Here is a 26,988-nt window from a genome sequence, read left to right as displayed (position 1 = left end):
CCCATTTACTATAGCCTTCTAACTGAAAGCACCACTTCAGTTAATTTCAATATGATGTTGTATTGCTCACGCTACCCTTGACTTGTCAGTACCCTGTGATGCCACATTTTTCGGCTCAGCCCTTTCCTAGATCTTAGCTATTCTAATTGGGGCAGCTTTTGTTTACATTTAAAAAAAAAAAAAACATAGGCCTACTCCAAATATTTCCCCAAAAGGTATCACTGTTTGCTTGTCTGCTAATGTTGCATAACCTTTTGGGTGTTCTTGGGAATAAATCAAGATGTTTTTTTGAAATGTAAACAAACACCTGCCCCCATTACAATGACCAGGATCTCGGAAAAGGCTGAAGAAGAATAAGGGAAAAAAAAATCTCAGGTGCTGATACTGTAAGACAGTCCAGGGTAATGTGAGCATTACAACTGCATGTTGAAATTGACTGACTTTATCCTTTAAGTGTGAAGTTAAGAGCGTGCTGCATCTATTTTTGATTGGCTGAGGTTGAGTTGCAGCCTATGGGTGTGTCACACTCAAAGTTACTGGGGGTGTATGCACGAGGGTCTGCTTGAGAACCAGGCTAGCTCGAAGTGGTATTCTTTGGAAACCTAAGAAAGTGCCACTTGCTCGCTTGTCGACATGCTTGTCTACATGAAGACAACAACATGGAGGTTAAATTCCCAGACTGTGACTTCCAGATGAGTGCTGCTGCTTAAAAATTAACTTTTCCTGGCAATCTTACTGGCCTACAGGAAGGGTAGGTGTGGCCGTGTAAGAGAGGATAATATAATAACAGGCGAAGGGCGCTAAGGGCCGACACATGTCTGCTTGTCCACATGGTGGTATGAAGAACGATATGAGACTGCTTTTGTGAAGGCGTTTTTTTTTTTTTTTTCATTTTAAAGGGACACTGTGCAGGAAATGGTCAAAAAAGGTACTGCAACTATGCTGCTCATTGAAACTGGGTTGACTATCGCCAAATTTAATATTTACATGGAAGTTTACTAAGTAATGAACAAATATTTTCTAGTATGGTCCAAGTAGAGTTATTTTTGCAGCTAAAAATTGCTATTTTTGGAAATTCAAAATGGCGGACCATGGAGAAGATCCCCCTTTTCATGTATGAAAAGTGCAATTTTTCCAGTCATAATGACTACTTAGAATTTGATGGTGGTGGTAAAGGTAACATTAGTGAATGGGCAGCATGAATTCTGGAAATAAACAACTAAAAATCTTTTGACGTCCTGGATGAGTTTTATGTGTGTTTGCCTACTGGACAAATATGCCGCTCAAAAAAATGAAGGGAATACTAAAGCAAAGCAATGCAACTCCAAGTCAATCATACTTCTGCGATATCCGCCTGTCCAGTTAGGAAGCAATGCACATTGTGAATACATTTTGCCTGCTGTCGTGCACATTTAACAAGCAATTGGTAGAAATTAGAGGTAACAAAAACTAAAAGAACACCCCCAAAATAAGAGATATTCTGCAGGTGGTGTCCACAGACCATTACTTTTTTCATCCTTTTTGGCGGATTTTATTTTTGGTCACTTGCATTTTGACAGTTTCTCACCTCTCTAGGTAGCCTACCGTGAGGCCGCGTGTATCACCCACTGAAGTTGCTTGCTTAGGTAGTGGTACTCATCCAAGATGGCAATATGTGCTGTGGCAAGAAGGACTGTTGTATCCACCAGCACAGTGTCCAAAGCATGGAGGAGATGCCAGGAGACATGCCAGTACATCTGTATAGTTATGTGTTGCTTTAACATACTACATTACCCATGATGCACTAAGTAATAGGTTACCTTGGAGACCATGTCCTGGGATAGGGAGTTATTTAACCCATAGTATCCTGGAGACACCTATGCTGCATTCAGGAGTTTGAGATTTGAGCTGTTTCATTAAATATGTGGGTATGTGAGAGATGAATGAACACATTATAATGCAAGAGGAGGGTCTTGGCTTTTAAATTAAACTCATTTCATGCTTGTATGTGCTTCGGAGGCTGAGATATTTCAGATTTAATAAGCAGAGGGCACCCTTTCCCAAAAAGGGCTTATGACAAAATGGGTTAATACAGTTTCAGCATAAACCCATGCTGATCGTGTGTCTTTTCATTAATGCACTACGCGGCATCACCATTTTTTTTTTACATTGCTGAAAAAATACTGAGGACATGACCCCTGTGTCCTCAATGATAGTTACGGCCATGGGCATAACAACACCAAGGGACGTGGAGGAGGCCACAGGACGGTTTACAACCCCTGCGGCTGGAACCTTCCTCCTTCCTCCTTCCTTGTACCAGGTGGGCCACACAAGAAGACCACTGCCAGTAGTGGTGTCAACAATGATCAATTCGGCGATGCAATCCAATGCGGGGCATGGACGATCCAGAATCAATCCGGCAAGTTCCAGAATCGATCAGCAATTTTTTGAAGTCTCAATTACTTCTGTGGATATTTCGGGAGCAAATGAATGTTACATTAAATAAAAGTACTTCAAAGCATTGCAAGACGGATATAGACTTATCTAGACTGATACAGAAAACAGCCAATAAATTGTTGCTCGGTATCTGACTACTTGTATTGCCTCATCATGACTGATGAAACATTTGCTTTGCTTTCAGTAGAAATGTAATGCATTGTAGAATCGGATCACATAGAATCAAATCGAATCGAATCGCTACCTCCCGAATCGTGATCGAATCGGATTGTGAGGGTAGTGCCAATCCACATCACGAACTGCCCGAGCTGCTTGACAGAGTCCACTGTATATGTTGACCAACGTGCTGCTACCTCTAGAAACTGTGGCCCAGTCCCAAAGAAAAAAAACAAACAAACAAATAAACAAGAAAACAAAAAATAGTATCGTCCCCACCCCAAGGGACTGTCAGCCCACCGGGAAAATGCTCTGTATGTCAGAGTACCAATCGAGCCCTGACACAGATTAGAAAAACTGCCCTTTCTGGTTTATTGTCTTTATTCAAACAAGCCAACGAGGGCTTTGCATCGAAACACGTGTACCTGTGTACCCTGAGACTAGGTGACTTAAACTTAAGTAAAGAGAGTAAAGCAAGGGAATGTTTACTTTTGTATGACATACCCGTTTGTCATTTCTATTGCTTGTAACAGATTATGCTATGTAAACACCTTCACACCTTCAGTACATGGATGGAGGGATGGATGTTTGCACATATGTGATGAATTGAAAACATTTGTAACCTTGTGCACTTAAGATGTGTTGTATGCTTAAACACTTAGGGGTTTCTTTTGCCTTAAGACATGTAAAAGTGTCTATCTTTTACCTGACATGTTTCGACGGTGTTACTTCCGTCTTCATCAGAGGGTCACTCTGTGTGTTAAAGCACGTCACTCATCAACATCACAGTGACCCTCTGATGAAGACGGAAGTAACACCTTCGAAACATGTCAGGTAAAAGATAAAAAGGATTTTTTTTTGTACTTTTTGATTCGTTCGTTCCAATCTTTACAATCAAATCATTTACAAAAAAAATGGCGGAAAAGAAAAACAAACCAACAAAAATGTACAGTACAAAATGTACGGTAAGGAAGATCGAATTCACAGTGGCAGTGACCCTTGATAACCCAATCTGACGGGCAATTTGATCAAAGAGGTAAAGAGAGAGAGAGAGAGAGAGAGAGAGAGAGAGAGAGAGAGAGAGAGAGAGAGAGAGAGAGAGGTAAAAGAAAATATGCGTTCCATTGTCTCTTTCCTACAAATCACAAAGAGTACAATAACTTTGGTCACTAAAGGTAATACAGCTACAAAAAGATAATCAAACCAATCTGATTAAGGCCTTGATTAGTCAAATGTGCATATATTTTAAAAAACTGGTCTTTTTTTATTCGTTCACATATATCACCTGTTTAGATGGCATGTGGATTGAAAAACACACCTTTGTGACAGGTGCCTTTTAGAGAACTCCAGTTTAAAAAAGATCCGTTTTAGGGAGCTAGAACTTGTTTTCGTGTCAACAAAAGGTTCAAACGGATGCCCTTACAAAAATATCCATATACATGTCAACAAGGCCTAAGGACCTACATTGCCCACAGCGGTGAGTATTCAAAGAAAAAAACAAACAAAAAAAACAATAGACAATAGGGCCTAGTGGTGAGCGTGTCTGATTGGCCACTGAATCCTTTTTGTGCTATACTGCCACCCCATGGACAGACATTGAAAAACATTTTATGATTGAGGCCTTTATGTTTTTATCTACTCAAAGTAGCATATATACTGTACTAGCATGTAAGGTGTGAACTGCAAATAACTTCTATGTGTGTGTGTGTGTGTGTGCGGATGTGAATACAACGCATTTGGGATATTGTTTGCATAGTTGGAATAATTGTTTCTACACAAATATATTGTTGCATACTTGGGATATTGTTTCTATACAAGTACATTTTGATTGATTGAAATTGTCAAGGTGCTCCTGGGGACCGAGATTCGAGTCCAGCCTGGGTCATCTATTTCCCAACCCCCCCCTCACCTCTCTCTCCTACTCACTTCCTGTCACCACATGCACTATACAATTAAAAATAGATATCTAAAACAAAAAAGAGAGAGAGAATTTTCCACAGCCATTTTTTTCACAGAATTTTCCACAGCCAATTTTCCACTTTTGAATCCAAAATCATCCAAAAATGCAATGAAGATTGTATATGCAATCAGATTATAAACATAATACTATAATATAAATATAATATTAAAGTACCTACATGTATGTATTTTATTTTTATTGTTTAATTTAATATTTAAAATGTTAGATTTATTTATAAATGTGATGCATATAAAATCACCTTTGTTTAAAATGTAATATAGAATTCGTCGGGTACAGGCATGTACCTGCTACAATGACGAGAGTTACACAACTGCTACGTTTACATGAGACATTTAATTCCGAATTAACACGCTTTAATTCTGAATAAAGCTTAATTCTGCTTTGAAAGCATCATGTAAACACTTCTTAATTCGGAATTAAGTGAAAGATCAAAGTAAATTCGAGAGAAATATTTAATTCGGAATTATTAATTTGGATTTGAAACAGTCATGTAAACATAGTGATTAACCATGAATAAACGCACAATAACGCATCAACTGAGGAGGCAGATTTATTTGTGTCTCAAATCATATTACTAAATCATGCATTTACCAGGTCAATATTACAAGCCCTCTCCTTAAGATTTCACAGGTGTACTGTACAGTCATGTGTATTGCATGTAGATTCCAGACTGCGCGATACACAAACGCATCAACGCATGAAAAGGCAGATTTGTTTTCACTCAACTCTATTTCACCACACAGACATTCCTCTGCCTACTGTTTAAATTCACATTAAGACTTTTTACTAACAGGTGCAATCTTAAACTAGATTGTCTTAAAACAGACAACAATAGGTATATTTACAATAATAGACCCTCACTTACAGAAGCAAATGAAGGACTCCAAGAGATTTATGGACATAAACAGGCAACATTTTTGCCCTTGCAAGTATAGCGCGTTAGAACATTGCTGTTAACTGTTCAACATGTAGTTTGTGACTTCCAGCTTCAGACCATATTCTCTCAGCAGCCGTCGAACATCAACATCATCACTTGCCTCAGGACGTTTCACTAGGAGTGTGTGTCTTTATATTCCAGTATTTATTGATGTTTACAGCCACTGATCCCTACTCTCCCAATCTGTTTTCTTCCTGTCCAGACATTCAGAGTTAATGCCTCGTGCTCCCACAGAATACACACAGGTACCAACAACAACACAATCTCACGTCACAAAAACCCTACAAGCAGGGATTAGATCATACATGTCATTATAAAAGCTGTTGAAGACTTAAAACTGTTCTTGGGCAGCTACGATTCACTGTTGTCACTGTCGGGGTCAGAGTCACTGTAGTCTGCTACAAGAGATCTGATGACGCCACCACCGGATGCCTTCGTATGCTCCTCCCCATTCCCACAATTCCCTGATGATGATGATGATGATGATGATCCGTTAGCAGCACTGCCCACGACCGTGCTTGTACTGGATTCTCCATTCCCACACCCGACACCCACCTCCGCCGCCGAAGCCTCTTTACCCGTCTGGCAGGTCTGCTGTGCAACACCCAACCCAGTCCCTGTGGATTCCCGCGACTCGTTTGAACGGTTCCCGTTGGTGTTGGCGGTAGCAGCAGTGCTGGTAGAGGAAGCAGCTGCTGCGGTGTTGGCAGTCGTCTCTAGGGGTCGTGGAAGGTCATCGCTGGTGCGTCTGCGCACCAGGCTGAGTGCCGCGGCGGACACCGTAGCCGGGGAGCTGAGGGCCTTGGCGACCGCCGCCCCTTTGCCCTGCAGGCTGAGCTTGTGGAGCAGGCTACCTGCAGCGCTCCCTGCAGCGCGCCCTGCAGGAGTGGAGGAGGAAGACAAGGAGGCAGAGGAGGAGGAGGAGGAGGAGGAAGAGGAGGAGAAGGAGGAGGAGGGGGAGCTGAACCAGGAGCGAGAGGTGATCTCCTTGCGCTTGCTCTGCTGACGGTCGTCATACGCTGGGAGGAGAGAGGAGTCAAACAGAGATTTGTTATTAGAGATTCAGTATTCCTCCTACGATGATGTACCAACTCGTACGATGTGCTTCTGACGCTAGTCATAGGCTGAAAAGATGAATCAAGCAAAACCGTGAAAGATTGGGGTATGGACATAATCAGGATAACTAATGTAGCACTAGTCATTAGTACATTCGCAATCAATGAATGGGGGGGGGGGGGTTCACCACAGAGGATGGTCATCAGCGGAGCGCATAGGCCACAAGCAAAGGTTGAGGATGGTAGTAAGGATAATGGACTGTACCCCTTACACGGGTTGAGGATGGTAGTAAGGATAATGGACTGTACCCCTTACACGGGTTGAGGATGGTAGTAAGGATAATGGAATTTACCCCTTACACGGGTTGAGGATGGTAGTAAAGGGGTATGCCACTATTTTGGGGCTTAATACAGTTAAAATCGTTGGCCAGGGTTTATAAAGGTGATAGAGTGTCTTATTTTTCATGTAAGCCGTTGTCTTGCTTTAAGACAAGTTAAAAGAGGGAGCATGTCGCTAAGCTAGTGAAAGTCAATGGATCCGTGTAGCATGCTACACGGATCCATTGACTTTCACTAGCTTAGCTACATACTCCCTCTGCACTTGTCTTAAAGCAAGACTTGAAACGCTTAACATGAAAAATAAGACACTTTACCACCTTTATAAACCCTGGCCAAAGATTTTAACTGTATTAAGCCCCAAAATAGTGGCATACCCCTTTAAGAATAATGAAATGTAGCCAATTACTCACAGTCAGCGGCCTGGAAGGTTAGTAGTGCAGCCAGCCTCTTGTCTTCCTCCTTCTCTGGGACTAGGGGGATGGACAGATTGGTCCTTTTCCGTACCTCGTCATCCCTCTCCTCCTGCTCCGTCATCACTCGCTTCTCACCCTGGCATGACGCGCGCGCACGCACACACACACACGCGCACACACACACACACACACACACACACACACACACACACACACACACACACACACACACACACACACACACACGCGCACACGCGCACACACACACACACACACACACACACACACACACACAACCATATTTTTCAGACCATAAGGCACACCAGATTATATGGCGCACCATCAATAAATCGGCGCACCATCAATAAATCTAAATCTCAATGTCTTTGTCCATACATACAGTAAGGTACATTGACCATTTTGGACAAAATAGTATGATTTTAAGTGCACCTTTAGTACAAAAATAATGGTATAACCAGTCTTTACAGAAACCAGCCATAAATCGCTCAGGATAAATCCTTGTAAATTACCAAATAGATTTTTTTTTTTTATTATTTACTTTCAAATGGTTGAAAATTCTCACAATATCAGAGATCCATGTGTCCGGACTAGGGGTACTGTTGGGGCGCTTAGAAAACTACACTTTTAATATGTGTGTATCACTCAAAATGCCCCTGGGTTTTACTATCGTCAGACACATTTTCAGATATGCTCCAGAAGTAAAGCTGGTGCAGCGCACTACTCTATCACAGGTTTAATGTTTTGTGTTAACGTTAAGGTTAACATCCATGGACTCTGAGGAAGATGCTCGTGGAATTAAAATGTTAGCCCTTGCACCTGCTAGCATAGACACCCACTCTGATCTTCTTGCTCAGGCTCTGATTGAGCTGGAAGCACCAACCGTTACAGTAGTAGCAGTAGTAGTAGAAATAGCAGTATCAAACTAACCACCCACCCTGAACTTTTTGCGCTGACAGTACCAGTACTCATAGTAGTAGTAGGAGTAGTAGTAGTGGTAATAGTATTGTTGCTAACAACACACCCCGAACTTCTTGCGCAGCCTTTGGTTGAGCTGGAATTGCCAGCAGTCACAGTTGTAATTAGAAGACGCAGCAGCAGCAGCAGTAGTAGGAGTAGTGGTGGTAGTATTAGTAGTAGTAGTAGTAGTGGTAATAGTATTATTACTATTTATTATTATATGGTGTGACGTCATCGGTCGAATGCTCCATTCATTTCAACGGGGCTCCCCAACGTTCGCACGTCTGTTATATTTCGATAACAGACAGGTTGGTCTATAACAGACCGCTGTCAATGGCAACAAGACTTTTCACTGCTAAAGCGACTTTTCAACAAGACTCTAATCAGCTGCTGTGATAGACAACACCTGTTGTCCTGGCTACCTAGCTGTTGCCTAGCGGTGTTCCACAACGGCACTGTTTTGTTTTTGCGCAGCAACAATCTTTTGACATTAAAAACTATAATAGACTTAACATTAAATAGGCCTAAAGAAATGTCCCCGCCATGTGTGAATCATTTAAGTATATCCATATAATAAGCGGGTTACTGCCGAACGTTAACCCTTACTTAACACATCCTGAACTTATTGTGCAGGCTTTGGTTGAGCTGGAATTACCGGCAGTCACAGTAGTAATTAGCAGTAGTAGTAGTAGTAGTAGTAGTTGTAGACTAACTACAAATCACAAACTTCTTGCCCAGGCTCTGGTTGAACTGAAAGTCATAGTGATACTACTACTACAACGATCATATTATAATATCATTATTTTATATTGCTAATAAATAAATACAAAATTACTATTCATGTTAATACTTCCAGCCACCCACCCTGAACTTCTTGCGCAGGCTCTGGTTGAGATGGAAGTAGCAGTAGTAATGGGAGTAGTAGCATTGGGAGTAGCAGTAGTAGTAAATGGACTGCATTTATATAGCGCCTTTCCACTCACTCAAAGCGCTTAACATTGTATGCTTCACATTCACCCATTCACTCTCACATTCACACACCGGTGGCCGTGGCTGCCACGCAGGGTACCACCCTGCTACCAGGAGCAACTTGGGTTAAGTATCTTACTCAAGGACACCACGATGGAGTCAGGCCGAGCGGGCCTCAAACCTGCAACCTTTGGGTTGCCGAACGGCTCCTCTACCACCTAAGCTACCACCGCCCCGTAATAGTAGTAGTAATAGTATTACTGGTATTTATTAACCCACCCTGAACTTCTTGCGCAGGCTCTGGTTGAGATGGAAGTAGCAGTAGTAATAGTAGCATTGGGAGTACTAATAGTAGTAGTAATTAGTATTACTGGTTTTTAATAACCCACCCTGAACTTCTTGCGCAGGCTCTGGTTGAGATGGAAGTAGCAGTAGTAATGGGAGTAGTAGCATTGGGAGTAGCAGTAGTAGTAAATGGACTGCATTTATATAGCGCCTTTCCACTCACTCAAAGCGCTTAACATTGTATGCCTCACATTCACCCCACCTAAGCTACCACCGCCCCGTAGTACTAATAGTAGTAGTAATTAGTATTACTGGTATTTATTATTGGTTTACTGGTATTATTATTAAATGTACTGGTATTATTATACTTTTATTAAATTACTGGTATCTAGTAGTAATGGGAGTAGTAGCATTGGGAGTAGCAGTAGTAGTAGTAATTAGTATTACTGGTGTTTATTAACCCACCCTGAACTTCTTGCGCAGGCTCTGGTTGAGATGGAAGTCGTCCTTCCAGGCGGCCTGGTGGTCCTGCAGCTCCCCGAGGGAGGGCAGAGCCGCGCGCAGCTTCTCCTTGTCCTTGCCCCCGTGGTCCAGCTTGAACATGGCGTCCGTCTCCAGCTTCTGCTTCTCACTGTGCTCTGGAAGGATGGACAGACACAAGAGAAATGTGAGATGAATGACACGAGAGAGAGAGAGAGAGAGAGAGAGAGAGAGAGAGCGAGAGAACGACAGATAAGATCCAGGTTTCACATGGCATCCGCAGAGAGGAAGATTAACAGGTGGACAGAGAGACAGGTGAATGGGGGCTACCGATGGTGAGGATTTGCTCATTCACAGACAGAGAGAGAGAGAGAGAGAGAGAGAGAGAGAGAGAGAGAGAGAGAGAGAGAGAGAGAGAGGCAGAGGCAGAGAGGCAGCCTGACGGACAGACAAGTGGGGGCTGCATGTAGTGGGGATCTGTTCATTCTTGGCCATGCCCCGAGACAGACAGGCAGACAGACAGGCAGACAGACAGCCAAACAGGCGATGTGGGTTGCGTTACCTGTGGTGAGGATCTGCTCGTTCTCGGCCATGTCCCAGCGCTCCTCTTTGCGCTCGGCCCCGCTCACGATGACATAGTCACAGTTGGCCGGGTCCGTCTGCATCTCAATGTAGTTCACGCACAGGTGGCACTTCATCCTGAACCTGTGGCCACATACGCACACGCATACGCACGCACAGAGAGTCAGATTGGGTTTGTTTGTAGAAAGGACTACACCAAGCTTGACCCCCACCAAAACTGCAGATCAGCAGTCGGCTCTGTTGTGGAATAGTGCCCTACAAAGAGATCAAGACCCCTCCACTTCACATCGGGGGTGCTGCATTTCTCTGGTCGGTCCCTATTTTCACACACACACACACACACACACACACACACACACACACACACACACACACACACACACACACACACACACACACACACACACACACACACACACACACACACACACACACACATTACCTGTATATGGGCGTGGTGTAATAATTTCCCACTTTCTTCTTCTCAGCATTATATCGCACACCCATGCCAATGTGGTTCTTGCAGCCATCGCACCAGATGTTGTAGGGCATCTCAAACCTGACAAAACAACACCAGAGACTCAGTAACAGGCATAGATAGACTGCACCACACAGGAAGACATTGGTACTCATCAAACAAAAGTGTCAAATGGATTGGTTTCGTCAAAAGCACTAAGCAATTTACGAAGCACATGTTGTCTATGTATGCCTATGAAATACATACAATTTAATTGGTTGATTGATACTGATGTTCTGCGTCTATCTGCTATTATTTATATTTTTTCATTTCATTGTTATCATTGAATGATGGATGTGCATGAGAATGTGCTATGTAAATATATTGATGATTGACTGACTAACTGACTGACTGATCTGGCATCTGTTTTACACCCACCTGATGATGAGGATGCCCTGGGAGAGCTTTCGGGCCCTCTCCCTGAGGGGGTGGCTGTTGCGATACCCATTGATGGAGCCATGCTGAAACAATACAAGAAAGTGAAAGTGAAGTGAAAGCCAATTGGGAAACTCCGACTCCCATTGTCATTGTGACACAGCACTCCACAGCACACAAGTGAACACTGCACACAATGAAATTGCATTTATGCCTCACTCGTGCAAGGGGGCAGCCCTCAATGGCGCCCCAAGGGACCAGTGTGGTGGGACTGGTACCATGTTCAGGGTACCTCAGTCATGGAGGAGGATGGGGGAGAGCAGTGGTTAATTACTCCCCCCACCAACCTGGCGGGTCGGGAATCAAACCGGCAACCTTTGGGCTACAAGTCTGATGCCCTAACTGCTTACCCATGACTGCAAGAGGTGCATTACTAAGTATTGAGTCACTTTGAGGTCCTTTGCATGGAGTATTATACAAGCCAATGGTATGACATATAGAATCAGGTTGTATTAGAGAAGAACGCTGTTCGTTTCAATAACTAGTTCATCATGTTCAGTCTTACCTTGGCCGGGTCAAAGTCTGGAGGGTAGTACTTGTTTACTCCTTTTCGTTCACCCTATGAGGGGAGAAGACAACACGGGTTAGGATATTCAACATCCAAGTTAGGCTACAGCATGGAGGAATGTCCTCTTTCTTCCCCTCCCCAAACGATTCAACACGAAAAAGAAAAGACACCAACCATTTTGACAGCTTCTTCTGCTTCACCAAAGAAGATTCAAGAATCCTGTTGAGACAACAAATAACACCCTAGTTACAACAAGCCGATATCATACTAGCCCACTGACGAGAGTTTAATTTCAGGCAGTGTTTGTTCTGGCTAAGTAAGGTCATTAGATTAGCAGCCGATAGTCCCATAGACATGACTAGGGTTAGCTTGTTTGGGTGGTCTGCAAACCGCAACCTCCCCACATATTCACGTGTTATGGGTACGTGGTACATTGTTGTTGTGATTAAAATAACAGTAGTGCAAAAGGCGTGTTGATTCCCCAGGTATCTTATGTTGGATTAAACAAACTCAGCAACATGTAATGTTGACCTAGACCACACATTTAGCAAGATCATGCTTAGGCGCTAACTTAAACAGAACTAACAACCATCACCAAACAAGTGATTAGTTTAAGAATGTTTTATACAACTGACTCACGTATATCAATGAAAGAACACCACAAAATTGGACAACGTATTTGTTTACGTGATCAATCCAGAAAAGAAAACAACTTCCGCTCACCTTTTTTCTTCTGTTGGAATCACCGGAAAGTGCTGTGTAGAGAACATTCAGCTACTGCCACCCAGCGGTAACATGAGCAACCACAGGCCAGAGCCGTCTCTTAGACTAGTACAGAAATCCTAGATTGTGACACCCCAAGGCATTTGTGAGACAAAGTCGGCAAACAGTCTTGTTTGATCAATTTGGGTGTGCTGAATTCACATCTGCAATATGCTGGGCTCTATCTGGCCTCTGTTGACCTCTAGAGGTAATTGAACGCAATTAATTCATCAATTGTAAGCAAAACAATGATTTAAATTGACAAATGGATTTGTTAGGTCAGTATTGGAATCTACATTGAAAAATAAGTTGTTATTATTAGTTAGTAAATAATAGTTAGTGATTATTACTTCATTATTACTTTAAGGCCTGTTGTCTTGTGCACTTAGCTTCATTGGTAAACTATTTTATGCTATTGTTTTAAATAAAATATGAATTGAGTTTGCTCCAGACTGTACTATCAATCATTTAAGATGTAGGCTGTTCTCAGTTTGACTGCATGTCATCGATGTCATCTATCGTTCTATCATTCCTCCATATAGATGGCTATCCTATAGATAGGATATTTACATGCATGGAAACCAAAGAGTGTAGGCCCTATGTTAGGATCCAAGTGTGATGGAAATGTCTCTCCATTTTAAAATCACCTATCCAATTTAGCACAAATGCAAATAGAGTAATGATGGATCAGGTTTAAAAGCACACAAGGTCAGTCGTGTAAGATAGACGAAAGACAGAATAGCTCTGACAGAATAGCATAGCCAACATGGGTAGGCTATAGACAGAGATTAAGCCCACCCAATGAGAACTCTGAAATCATGACAGTGTTTTCACAGCTACCTGCTTTGTAGTTGAAATAGCCAGGCTATATACAGTAAATAATAGGGTGAATTTAAATTGAGATGTCCAGCAGCATTCACAAATACACAATATAGAACTCACACCAATCAACAAAGTGTTCAAGATTGTCTAGTAGGCCGAGTGTTAGGTGCACTAGACTACTACACAGACAAAGACAGACAGACACATTCAAAGAGATGTCAAGAAGTAAGTGGGAGAGAGACAGGGTGGGGTTGGGATATGGGGGTCATCTCTATGTTCCCAGAGCCCATTGGTCCCACAGCCCAATGGTCCCACAGCTTATTGCTTTTGCTCTGCAGCATGCATGCACACTTTGCCATTTCAAACCATTGAAATGGCAAAGTGTGCATGCACGCTGCAGAGCAAAAGCAGCACTGCTCCATCAAAAACAATCCTCCTCCGTTAAAGTTCAATGACCTCTAGGGGTCAAGAGAGGCCAGATAGAGCTGAGCATATCGCAGATTTGAATTTGGCACACCCACATTGACAAAGTAAGACTATATGCCGACTTTGTCTGTCAAATGCCTTGAACTCCTTAAATAAGCCCCTTTTTGGAATTCTTGTATTAGTCTTATCTGGCACAGACCTGAAAATCACTCCCTACCAATGATTCAGAACTCCTACACATACTCCTACCAATGATTCAGAACTCGATGTGACATGGTATGGTGTATGGTCACTGGGTCGCATCGGAGTCTAGGGTATGTTCCAGAAAACAGATTTAGCCACTTGCTTGGGTATCTAAACTCAGAACAAGTGATGAATCTAGTGATAGAGGAACAGCTGTTTTGATTTTAGTCTTTCAATATCCCACATCTTTAGTAGTATAGATGGAAATGGCACAAATGTGAGAAATTGTAAACAAACGCGTCATCAATACAAGCAAATAAATTGGGTGTAATTTTAATATACCCCAGTCCAAGTGAGTTTAACCACGTTGCTTGTTTATGTCCTTTCATTTTGGATGCTTCAGGTAGCAGTGTTTATTCTTTTGTTCATTGAAACAAAACAGCGGTCGAGGCAGACAATCGAAAGTGTGGTTTGAATGCTTTATTGGGGTAAAGGGGAATTGGACAGGGTTTGTTGTGACATACAAAAAAATATAGCAAGCTCTCAAATGTAAGCACCTCATAAGTCATTGAGACGTGTGAATCGGAGGGAGTCAAGTGAGGGAGTTAGACATGAGTCTTATCACATTATTAAACAAAAAGGATTTTTGGGTCTGAGGGGGGGGGGGGGAGGATATGTTATGACCCCTTAAATCGGAGTCATTTAATGGATGACCAGTCTGACCTCTACGAAGCAGAAATGGTCAAATTATTATTTAAAATATATAGATATAAAAAAGGGAGAAAAAAAATCACACAAAACTGGGGGAGGTTTCATCAGTGCACATCAACTGGCATTGTACAACATAAGTTAGACCAAGAGAGAAAAAAATATTTATAATAAAAAATAATATTAACGCCACTCTACAAATGCAGTTCCCTGGAATTAGACTGACACTCTCATTTCTCATTAAATACTGGTTGCAATGGTCTAAGGCAACATTTTTTTTTTAGTTATTAAAAAAGGGGTTCACACTGCGCAAGAATGAAGCTATACAAGTAAATTCCTCTTTCTTTTTCTTGTTGTCTCATTTACACTGTACAGAGTCTATGTTCCTTCAGGCTTCCTTGTTTTGGCCTGCTTTAGCCAAGAAAAAAAAAAACAAAAGTAAAGAAAAAAAAAAAAAACATGAGGCTCCTTGTAACCAACTTTCCACACGTCGTAATCAGACACAATATATACAAATACAGACGTACAGTACAAAACATACATTATGCACATGGGGAGAGAGGGGAGAGAGGGGAGAGAGGGGGATGGATCGTCCTATCCTAATAACCAGGAGCTTATTCAGGTTCCTGGGCATGGGTCACCAGAGAGGAAAGGAGAGGAGGAGACAGAGGTGCTTGAGTATCGGCAGTGTGCATCGTCACACCAGTGTCGTTTGTTTACTAGTACCCATCCAGCCATCAATGCGTCCCTCTGTCTGTCCATCACAGCTTCTCACACACTATTCCAGTGGTTCCCAAACGTTTTCTGTTGGGACTCTCCTGCTTTTGGATTTACTAATATTTTGCAACCCTTCCCTTCCCACATCATATTCCAAGCGCAAAACATTTTTTTGTGTGTGTTGCTAAATATTATAAAAAGGAAAAAAGGAGTCGCACACTGGAGCTGGATGCAAAATCAAAAACTGTATTAAACAAAGCCGAAAAAAGTAAATAAAACCGACAGACAGGGGACAAACGTTTCGGGTCTAGCCCTTCATCAGTGTCCCCTGTCGGTTTTATTTACTTTTTTCGGCTTTGTTTAATACAGTTTTTGATTTTGCATCCAGCTCCAGTATGCGACTCCTCATTTCCTTTTTATCATACTGCTCTTGGAATTACGCACCGAGCGATACGCACAGGATAAGACATTGGCGCGGACGCCACCCCACCATTACTATTCATGTTGCTAAATATTGCCATCAAGGACATGTATACGCGCAATTGATTTTAGGCAACGCATTCCCTTCTCTCCGCAACCTCCCCGCAGGACCTCTGCTACCCCCTTAGGGGCCCCGACCCCTAGTTTGGGAGCCACTGCACTAGTTATTTAGTGACTGCCTAAGCCAGTGTTTCCCAACCTTTTTTGTCTTACGTACCCCCTAAGCATCTTAGTTGTGCCATGAGTACCCCCTAATTTATGTTCTATATCGCTTTCTCTGTCCTAATATGACTTCTCCATTCATTTGTTATAATAATAAGCATTTTCCAAGTACCCCCTGCAGTGTGCTCGCGTACCCCTAGTGGTACACGTACCCCTGGTTGGGAAACACTGGCCTAAGCCATAGTTAGCCATGATCCTCTAACCATCCTGACGACACAATACTGAACCGTGTATTTCATTCGAGACAGGAATGGTCCATTTTGAACAAGAAAAAAATCATTTAATTCAATTCCAATTCATAGAAAAATTAAAAAAGAGAAATAAAAGTTGCCAAATAGTCTTGTGAGAATGTATGGGGATTTGTTTTAGCTTTCATACAATGTGGCAGGGGAAAGCGCACACTTACATAATGTGCTCCTTTTTTTTGCAAATCATTTTTACCCTAGGTACGCGTTATGACCTCCCCTGCGGTCTCGAATGCCAACACACTACTGCCCAGCAAGCCTCACGCATTTTAAAAAAAAGCATCGCTGGCACATCGAGGTTAAGCTACAAGGCTAAAGCATCGTCTTAAACTTAGGACCCTCCCAAGCCCAAACCCCACCCCCACCCTTATGATTGTCTCATCATAGAAAAAGACTCATTATTATTAATATTATCATTACAAATGACATAATCATCTTGTCTTCTTGAACAGCCAAGTGTAAATGAGAGCCAATACAAATGCACCACTTTGAGGAGGGCAAACCTAGCCATCTTTTTTTTTTTTTTAAAGAAAAAGAAATAAAGGGGAGTCTTGACTACTCATCTCTTGAGTATCGATGCATGTCTGCATCAACGAAAAGCAGAACGCAGACATTACAAAAAGGGAAATGTTGTGTCTGGGGGGGCAAACTACAAAGTTCCAAATGTAAGAAAGAACACAACAAGGACACAAACAAACAAACAAACAAAAACAGCCATACCATAAACAAGACATAATAAAGACAAAAAGAACAAAAACAAAACGGAAATACAAACAAACAATGCCTCTTTTTGCTAATCCGAATGATCTAGAAATGATGGGGAAACATTTTGGCTGGAGTGATTCCCTGACATGGGTTGCAAGTCATTCTATGTCCTCCTGTCCTTTTCTCCAGCAGCCTCTGTCCTCTTTTGAGTGTTGCCTCTTCGTCAAACAAAGTTTCCCCGCAATAAAGTCCCCACCCCCCTTTCAACAGCCCAACTGCAAATGACAGAATGACTCTTTGAAAGATGTTGAACAAAAACCTCCATCATTAATGACGACATCAAATCTCAAGTCACAAGGCCAGAAGCCACAGGAGAGGACAGGAGCAACTAGATTGACTTTCAGTCATACTGTCTCTCCTCTACACCCCACTGTCTTTTTTTACCCATGATGCTTTGCAGGAGGGCCTAAGGTGTGGCATAGAGCACGCAGGACATGAGGTGATTTTTCTTCCTTTATTTAAGGAAGGGGTTGGGGGGGTTGGGTGTGAGGAAAGCTGGGAGGAAGGGATCAAGAGGGGATTGGTTGGTGGGACAGAAAAGGACTACACAGGCCCATAGCCTGCGTTTGACACCTCGCAGGGGCGTTTTGTTCCCCCCCCCCCCCCCCCCGAGATGACCCCTACTGGTAGGTTTATTTTTCCAAGCACGCACGCACGCACAATGTGCGTACATAATCTACGCAACACATCTACAAGTATAGGGAAGCTGGTCCCTCTCCTTTTTCCGTTTTCCCGCAACGCATGGAAAAAACACACTGAGGAGGAGAGATAGAACGCAGTGTCTCGTGACCACGGCACCAACCCACTGGAGCAGGAGCGAGGAGCAATATTAGGAAAAGGAGGCTCTGGGAAAGAAGGAAAGGGACATTAAATTAAATCAGGGACTTATGGAAGAGTGGGAGTGGGAGACTTGAGGCGAGTGGGATGCAGTGGATTTTGGGGCATCCCCATTTCGTCTTCACCAGACTAACTAATACACCCCTCCCCGTCAACCCCACCAACAACCCAAAAAGAAGAGAACTCCTCAGGTACAGTTGCTGGTGTCTAATGCAGGTCAGTCATGGCCGTGGCAGCGGTGGCAATGGTGTCCTTGTCCGAAATGTCATGGATGACATGGCAATGTGATGCACATCCTCTGCCACCTGCCCTGCCCTGCCCTGCGCCTCCTGGCTGGCTCGCCACCCCATGTGTCTGCTGCACAGGCCAATCAGGGGTGGGCTGGGGGGAGAGAGGAGGTGGCGGGATGGAAAGAGGAAAAGGTGGTGTGGAGGCTCATAGGTTTTTGGTGTTGATGTGCGTCTTGTAGTGCTTCGTCAGGTGGTCGCTCCTCATGAAGCGCTTCTGACACTGCGAGCACTCGAAACGCTTGTCACCTGAGGAAACACAAGACACACAGAAAGGGTTACTGATTAGGGATGCAAACGATGAAATACTTTAATCGATTAATGCGAATCCAGATGTCCAACGTACGGAATATCAGACCTGTGCTGACACAATATTCTACACAACGACTGGTCCAGGCCACGGTCCTGTCCCGCGTTGACTACTGCAACTCACTCATGACAGGTCTACCTGCTTGTGCGCTAAAGCCTCTGCAGATGATCCAGAACGCGGCGGCACGGTTGATATTCAATCAACCCAAAAGGACCCATGTTACTCCTCTATTTATTGAGTTGCACTGGTTACCGATCGCCGCCCGGATCAAGCACAAGGCATTGACCCTTGCCTACAAAACCATCACAGGAACGGCCCCAGCTTATCTGAAGGACCTACTAACGCCTTATGTTACTGGAAGAGATCTGCGCTCATCCAGCACAAGCCGTCTGGCTCTGCCATCCAGTCGCTCTAGGTACTCCCAGTCAAGATTGTTCTCCGTTGTGGTTCCCAAGTGGTGGAACAGTCTCCCAGAGGCAGCAAGACTAAGCACCTCTCTTGCAGCCTTCAAGAAACAACTAAAGACGTTCCTCTTTCGAGAGAATCTACTAGACTAATGATTGAACTGGCCTTGCCCCAGGGCAGAATCCTGACATTATGTTTAGTTTAGTTTAGTTTGTGAGTGTGTGTTTGTGTGTGTGTGTTCTCATTATTTCCTCTTTATTATAAAAAAAATAAATAAATAATAAAAAAAAATAACCCCTCTTTGTAATTGCACTTGTTGTTCTGTATATCTCCTGTGCACTTTGTATTTGCTTGTGATGTTGGCTTGATTATGTCCTCTTCTGAAAGTCGCTTTGGTTATAAAGCGTCTGCCAAATGCAATGTAATAATAATGTAATCGATTATAACACATCAATCGCAATTAATCGCCAATTCAACTGACCTGGTGAAATGGGCATGTGAAGAGTGTGTGTGAAGAGGGGTGTGAATAGCGGGAATGTTTAAATCACCAATGAATTAAAGGATTTAAATAAAACTAATTCAAATGTAGTATTTTATCTACATTTTTAATTTACATTTTTGATTTAGTAGAGTTTCCTCCCCCTGAGATTTTGGGGGGAAAAACACCGCTTATCAATTAATCGTAAGTTGATCGATAAGGCAATCAACTAACGATTAATTAATTCATCGATAATTTGCATCCCTATTACTGATGCAGGGTTATGTGATGAAGAACAAAGACCAACCATGCACACTCCACAGAAAGAAAAGGGAGAGAAAAACTTGAAACTCCTCAGTCTTCATCACTGTTCTGCCACATTTGACAGATTATAATCCCATTTGGTAACACTTCACAATAACTTTCCGCAAAATGATTAACTAACGGTTAACTTATATTAACTAATGGTAAGGAATTATTATGTCGCTCCGAAAAAGGGGGGTGGGAGGGTTATAAGCTCTGCTGGATAATCGTGATTAATAATCGTGATCGTGATTTTGATCAAAATAATCGTGAATATATTTTTTTCCATTATCGTGCAGCCTTAAATGTTATTGTCAACAGAAAATGTTTAGTAAGTATTTTACAATTGATTTACTAATGATATATCAATGCTTATAACATTATTATAGATGCATAACAAACCATTAGCTAACCATTTTTGCAGAAGGTTATTGCGAAGTGCCACCTCACATTTTGTGTTGAGATGGCTTTAGAGTCCAGAATGAAAACCCAAATATAAAGCTTGCACCGTCACAACAAAATCCTTCGCTTCACTGACAATTTAAGTCTGAGATTAGAGTCTGTAACAAGGAGCAATTGCACACATCCTGCATGAACTTCTCTGAACATACGTTTGCATGTGTGTGTGTGGGTAAACATGCATGTGTGTGAAGACCCAGTGGCAGACCAGTGTGTGTGTCCATGGGATAACGTTTGTATGCACGTGTGGAGCCTTTGCCGCAGACCACTGTGTGTGTGTGTGTGTGTGTGTGTGTATAAACGTGCATGTGTGTGAAGACCCAGTGGCAGACCAGTGTGTGTGTGTGTGTGTGTGTGTGTGTGTGTGTGTGTGTGTGTGTGTGTGTGTGTGTATGTCTGTACGTACCCGTGTGTGTGCGCGCGTGGCGTTGCAGCTCGTCGCTGCGTGTAAAGCGCTTGCCGCAGAAGACCCAGTTGCAGACGAAGGGGCGCTCCCCCGTGTGCAGGCGCACGTGCGCCCGCAGCAGGGACGTCTTGCGGAAGGTCTTCTCGCAGCCCGGGATGTGGCAGATATGCTTCTTCTTTCCCAACTCGCCCGGCCTGTAGACACACAGACAGACAGACAAAGACCCAATTTAGTTGGAGAAGATAAACTACAAATGCACTTAGAGAGTGCAGACCTCTGCCATGGTAGCGCTTTGATAGAACATTTGGCTATGTTACACCCTAATTTCTTTCACAAACACACAGACAGACAAAAAGACAGACAAAGACCCAATTTAGTGAGGTGCGTCTCAAGTGCTTCGTCAGGTGGTCGTTCCTCATGAAGAACTTCTGACACGGCAATGTTTCAATACATTAAAGGGACACTGTGTGAGATTTTTAGTTGTTTATTTTCAGAATTCATGCTGCCCATTCACTAATGTTACCTTTTTCATGAATACTTAACACCACCATCAAATTCTAAGTATTCATTATGACTGGAAAAATTGCACTTTTCATACACGAAAAGGGGGATCTTCTCCATGGTCCGCCATTTTGAATGTCTAAAATTAGCCATTTTTAGCTGCAAAAATGACTATACTTGGACCATAGTTGAAAATATGTGCTTATTACTCAGTAAACTTTCCTGTTAAGATACAATTTGGCAATAGGCAGCCCAGTTTCAATGAGCAGCATAGTTGCATTACCTTTTTTGACCATTTGCTGCAGTGTCCCTTTAAGGACTTTTAAACAGACTTCAGAGTGCCTTAGTCCCTCTTTCTTGACCTCACAAAAGACCAATTTAGTTTGAGTAGATAAAAATATAGACAGACAGAGTAACGGGCAGAGGTGGCAGTTGTGCTTGTTCTTGAACAAGCTCATCCGGCCTGTAGATACTGAGACATAGAGAGACAGACGGATCAATTTAGGCGCTGGAGTTTTTTTTTTTTCATCCAGCATGTGGATTAATAATAAAAATATTATATATATTATATATATGTATAAAAAGAAGACAATCCGCACACTTCAGGTCTATTTTTGTGCAAAGAAGCTTTACTTGACTTGCAAGCTTTCGGTCCTTCTGTATAAAAAGAAGACAATCCGCACACTTCAGGTCTATTTTTGTGCAAAGAAGCTTGCAAGCTTTTGCGATTGTCTTCTTTTTATACAGAAATTTCTCCTGAATCCTGCACCTTCTGAACAGATGAGCGGTGGCCTATCACAACTTCAGATATATTATATATATAAAATATTTTTTAAAAGGAGGGTTTTGAAAGAAAGGATTGAAATCTCCTTTTAAGTGAATAGGTATCCTTTCCAAGTTACAAACTGTTTTATAGGGGAAGGGGGATGTCGATTTTGTTGACACACAAACAGACACAAACAGACACAAACAGACACACACAGACACACACAGACACACACAGACACAAACAGACACAGACACACACAAACAGACACAGACACACACACCCACCCACCCCACCCCACCACCTGGTCATGTAGAGTGCCTGCCATGCCATCATCCTATTACCCGGCCTTCCCTAAGCTGCTCTGCATTAATCGACCTGCGTAGTCAGATGGTGACCTGGCATTCTGTGGCTAATTGGCTTAGCTATGGGCCCATGATGATGATGATTACGGCTGGGCGAAATGACAATGTATATCATTATTGTGATGGAAAAGTTTTTATCGTGCCCTTTCTCCTCTATCGTTTCTATTGTGATAGACTAATTTAATCCATTATTACATCGAATATACAATTTCATAACCTTCCTTGTTGTCACTATGGACGCTCTAAGGTCATATAACTGTAAAAAGAATAAAAAAAGATTCATTTTAAAGAAACATGGCTTTGAGACATGACACACTAAAGAGAAATGAAAGAGAATAACTGAAAACATACATAATTGTGGTGTATCGAGATACATCATGATATGGATTACATTGTATCACGATGATGATATTTACTTAGCTTCCATATTGGCTAGTAGAGGTCGAGTTTGATTTTTTATCACAATCTTCCATCGGAAAAATAAAAACAACAAAAAATTACTTTCATATGCTTGCAATTTGTAATTTGCAGTTAATAAAATGTTAACACATTGATGGCACTTGTATAAAGTGCACAATTTGAATACAATAATGTAAAGAATAAAAGTGAAGACAACCACACAACTAAGTAAACATCACTCTGATACTGATGGTAAGCATCCTCATTGCAAGACGATCTATACGATTTCCCCACTTTGGCAGATTCGAGACGATCTTGTACTCAATATCACGATTCACACTTAATATTGTCCTTTCGCCCACCCCTATTGGCTAGTACTAATGATTATGATTACGGACAGTGGGGGGCTAGGTCTACTGGGGCAGGGAGCTCAAGACAGGGGGTGCATTCCAATATGCACACTCCTGTCCTCCACTTGTGCTTGTGGACTCGCCCCGCCTCCGTGGAGAAAATTAAGTTTCCCAGCTGTCAGCCGAGCCACAACAACTTTTGGGGGACTGTTTTTTATTCACCATCACAATTGCATATGAGAAAATGACAATAGAATTGTGCTTTTGCAAGATAGTGAATTCATTTTCTATCGTCAGTGACATCATCATGAGGTCACAAGCAGGCAAGTGAGCAAGGGAGGACTGGAGTCCGCATATTGGAATCCACCCAGGGTAGCTCATGGCTCATATGGCGTGTTCAGGCTGACTGAGAACCGTGCTGGTGCCCGTTCCCGCACCTAATTGCGAACTGTCCGGCATGTTCCCAGAACCGGGATATTGGTTCGCAATGCAAACAGAAAAAAAAAGCCCCGCAATTTTTAACTGTAATATAATGGAAGACGATATCTTCCCTTATTTCTGCATCCTTGCAGTTGGGGCTGGACAAGTGTTGTAATGCAATGCGATACTTGCCTTTTCTTGAATTAAACAAACAAAAAAACAGATTCTGCGCAACATAACATCTTTAACGTTAAGAACATAATGCGATGTACAGTAAATGCGCCACTTGCCTCTTCTCCGCGTCCTTGCAGTTGGGGCAGGTGCAAGCCATGCGCCTCTTCTTCTCCCCCGGCACGCCGCTGGGCAGCTCCAGGGCCAGCGTCTGCTCCACCTGCTGCCCCGTCACCCCACCGAGCTGCAGGCTGCCGCCGGGAACCGTCTGGACCGTCAAGTGCTGCTGGCCTGGGAGGACACAAGAGGAGGAAACGGACAAATACATTACAATTACAACAGGGGTGTCAAACGTACGGCCCGGATGTAAAAAATAAAAAAAATAAAAAATATATATATATATATATTTTTTTTCTCAATGAAATAACCAAAACGCGCAATTACGCCAATCGGGACAAAATCGAGACCTGCATGACATTAACCCAATGGTCCCTCTGTTATACTGCATAAAGTGCACATCACACTTCTACTATGAATGGTGAATTTGTACTGTAACAGGCATTGTACTGTAACGGGCAGTCATGGGTGAGCGGTTAGGGCGTCAGACTTGCATCCCAGAGGTTGCCGGTTCGACTCCCGCCCCGCCAGGTTGGTGGGGGGAGTAATCAACCAGTGCTCTCCCCCATCCTCCTCCATGACTGAGGTACCCTGAGCATGGTACCGTCCCACCGCACTGCTCCCCATGGGGCGCCACTGAGGGCCGCCCCCTTGCACGGGTCAGGCATAAATGCAATTTCGTTGTGTGCAGTGTGCAGTGTTCACTTGTGTGCTGTAGGGCTTTGACTTGTGCCCCAAAATCATAGTCGAAGTTCGTTTCTAAATTAAAAACGATATTCGAATATATTCGAATATTTATCCATATTTTTTTACCATTAAAATTGCCCCAGTTAGACCTGATGTCAAGCTGAAGTTGTTCTTTCCCCCAGTCAGTGACTAGTAAAAGGCTATTCCAACCAGAGATGTAGCCTAATGGCCCATTAACAACATGCATTCAACCAACCATTATTGTTTAGCGATCGTTCAGCACTTATAAGAAGACGGTACTTAGAGGTGTGAATGCAGATTAAAACACGGCAAAGCTAGCAGCCATGTCAAACTTGTAGCCTAAGTTAAAATTTGAATTGGATCATATGGGAATCATGATAATTGAGTACACAGCACCAATATCAACAAATATGTATTTATTTTCTATCACTAATGACGGACATTTAGGTAGTGTGTTTGTAGGTCCAGGTAAGATGACTGCTCTCGTCTAAAAACGAACATTGCACAAACTAGCAGTGCGCTAAAAACATGCTAAAAGCATGCTAACAAAATCATCACCTGGAGTCTGCCTGATCTGACACCCAGACCAACGAAGCTAATTTGGTCAAAATCCAAAAAACAAGAAGTTGTTATCTTACTCTTGGCGTAATCACAGGTACTTGTGGGTTGAATCACATAATTCCAGAAACTCGTCAACAACTCCAGAAAGTAGTGTGATGATGCTTTGTTTATTAACTGTAGCCATTCACTTGAATGGAACTCTGCAGCACTCATCTGCTTGTTATGCGGACTCTGGGGGAGACTGCCTGCCGCAAGTGTCCTGCTACGGAACACAGAGAGATGAGCCACGCACGCGACTCTCCTCAACACAGCTGTAGTGATTAACCAGCCATGGAAAAAATAAATTGAGACTGTGAATTGCGATGTTTACAAGGGAATGATTTTAATCAATAACAATGAAATACCCAAAAAAGCAATACCCATGTCAGATTCGAATATTAATGACCAATTAATATTCGTTCGAATGTCTCGAATTTTCTTAACATTCGACTTATATTCGAATATCGAATATCGAAGTCAAAGGCTTAGTGTGCTGTGGAGTGCTGTGTCACAATGACAATGGGAGTTGGAGTTTCCCAATGGGCTATATTATAGACCTCATATATAGAGATAAAATGTTAATACTTCTTATTCGTATTGTATTGGTATTGGTTGTAATTAAATAATAAATATAATTGGATTTGTATTGGTTCCTATTAAGCTGAAACTGGAAACGGGACGTTAGAATGCGTGAAAATGCAGGAAATTACATCTAAGAAATACAAAATTGGAAATACAAAATGAACGGTCCCATATTTAATTCATTGACGGTTGGCAATGAATGAATGAAGTCAAGGAAATGTTGCATAGGATTATCAGTATTGCATTGCTTTCTACATATTCAACACATTTAAAACGTGATAGTACTGAACACTAATCCTCTGCTTTACGTTTTTTTTGCGATGATGTTACTAATGCGGCCCGATTGAGGTCCACATGGGTTGTATGCGGCCCCCGGACCAAAATGAGTTTGACACCCCTGAATTACAAACAAGAAAAAAGATCACACCACCAGATTTACAATGACTACCTACTCCACCACGTTGCAGGTTGCGGTTGGACACCGTCTGCACTGTCATGGCACGGACATACCAAAGGCAACTAGAGCGACAACGGCAACAACAGTAATTGACTTTGTATGGAGGAGCTGTCAACAGAAGAGACAAAGCGATTTGGGCGACAAGAGGCGATTCGGCAACAGCTGCCGTAGCCAATTGGAATGCCGGAGAGCTTGCATTCTGCTTTTAATAGTCATACTCTGTCGCTTTTTAATCGCTTGTGTCGCTCTTGCTATGAAAACAGTGCAACGACTCTTTATGTCTCTTCTAAATTCTGGTGTGTTTGAAGGCTAGACGCTTCTGGCCTGAAGACACATGGATTATTACACCACCAGATTACAATGACAAATCACACCTGCTGCGGCCTGGCACTGTCTGCATAGTCAAGTGCCATTTGCCTGGAAGACACAGGAGCAGTGGCCACAGTCAGTTGCTCAAGTGCCATTTGCCTGGAAGACATAGGAGCAGTGGCCACAGTCAGTTGCTTGATGAACGACTTGGATGGTTCAACTGCATGAATGATTATTATAATGATAAACCACCCTGCAGGCATTATGCCACCACTACAGCTCAATGGCCTCACAACTAGGGCTGCAAAACATATTGAAAATGTATCGAAATAGTGAGATCAAGTGTGCCGATATGCA

At 42.6% G+C, this 26,988-nt stretch overlaps 3 protein-coding genes across 7 annotated transcripts in view; 1 reads left to right on the top strand and 2 right to left on the bottom strand.

Annotated features, from left to right (window-relative positions):
- Positions 1 to 26,988, top strand: part of gpr179 (G protein-coupled receptor 179) — a 440,981-nt gene that overhangs the window by 302,376 nt on the left and 111,617 nt on the right. The gene's annotated exons all lie outside the window — the stretch shown is intronic.
- yju2b (YJU2 splicing factor homolog B) lies at positions 5,111 to 12,790 on the bottom strand. Its single transcript, XM_063204089.1, has 9 exons — positions 12,711 to 12,790; positions 12,246 to 12,290; positions 12,069 to 12,122; positions 11,507 to 11,589; positions 11,054 to 11,170; positions 10,592 to 10,734; positions 10,015 to 10,187; positions 7,315 to 7,453; positions 5,111 to 6,529 (listed from the first exon to the last, which is right to left on the bottom strand). The coding sequence occupies exons 2-9, from the start codon at positions 12,246 to 12,248 to the stop codon at positions 5,862 to 5,864; spliced, it is 1,380 nt and encodes a 459-aa protein (XP_063060159.1). The 5' UTR covers positions 12,249 to 12,290; positions 12,711 to 12,790; the 3' UTR covers positions 5,111 to 5,861.
- The window catches only part of sp2 (sp2 transcription factor), a 29,547-nt gene continuing 18,636 nt past the window's right edge, over positions 16,078 to 26,988 (bottom strand). For all 5 annotated transcript variants that reach the window (XM_063198755.1, XM_063198763.1, XM_063198779.1 and 2 more), the window contains exons 9-11: positions 23,978 to 24,149; positions 20,887 to 21,080; positions 16,078 to 18,774 (exon numbers count right to left, since the gene is read on the bottom strand). In XM_063198755.1, coding sequence (XP_063054825.1) covers positions 18,674 to 18,774; positions 20,887 to 21,080; positions 23,978 to 24,149 — 467 coding nt within the window. In that variant the 3' untranslated portion in view covers positions 16,078 to 18,673. The remainder of the gene's footprint in view (positions 18,775 to 20,886; positions 21,081 to 23,977; positions 24,150 to 26,988) is intronic.

The sequence above is a fragment of the Engraulis encrasicolus genome, chromosome 1 (assembly GCF_034702125.1).
Source record: "Engraulis encrasicolus isolate BLACKSEA-1 chromosome 1, IST_EnEncr_1.0, whole genome shotgun sequence".
Lineage (NCBI taxonomy): Eukaryota > Metazoa > Chordata > Actinopteri > Clupeiformes > Engraulidae > Engraulis > Engraulis encrasicolus.
Note: the sequence above shows the minus strand (reverse complement) of the source record. Positions and strands in the feature narration are given on the sequence as shown.

What these genes read in the sequence shown, in the direction of transcription:
- yju2b (XM_063204089.1), bottom strand. An exon ending in GCCTGCGCAAGAAGTTCAGG is followed by an intron (nt 7,454 to 10,014) that starts GTGGGTTAATAA and finishes GCGTCATGCCAG; the next exon opens with GGTGAGAAGCGAGTGATGAC. An exon ending in AACCTTCCAGGCCGCTGACT is followed by an intron (nt 6,530 to 7,314) that starts GTGAGTAATTGG and finishes CTCTCCTCCCAG; the next exon opens with CGTATGACGACCGTCAGCAG.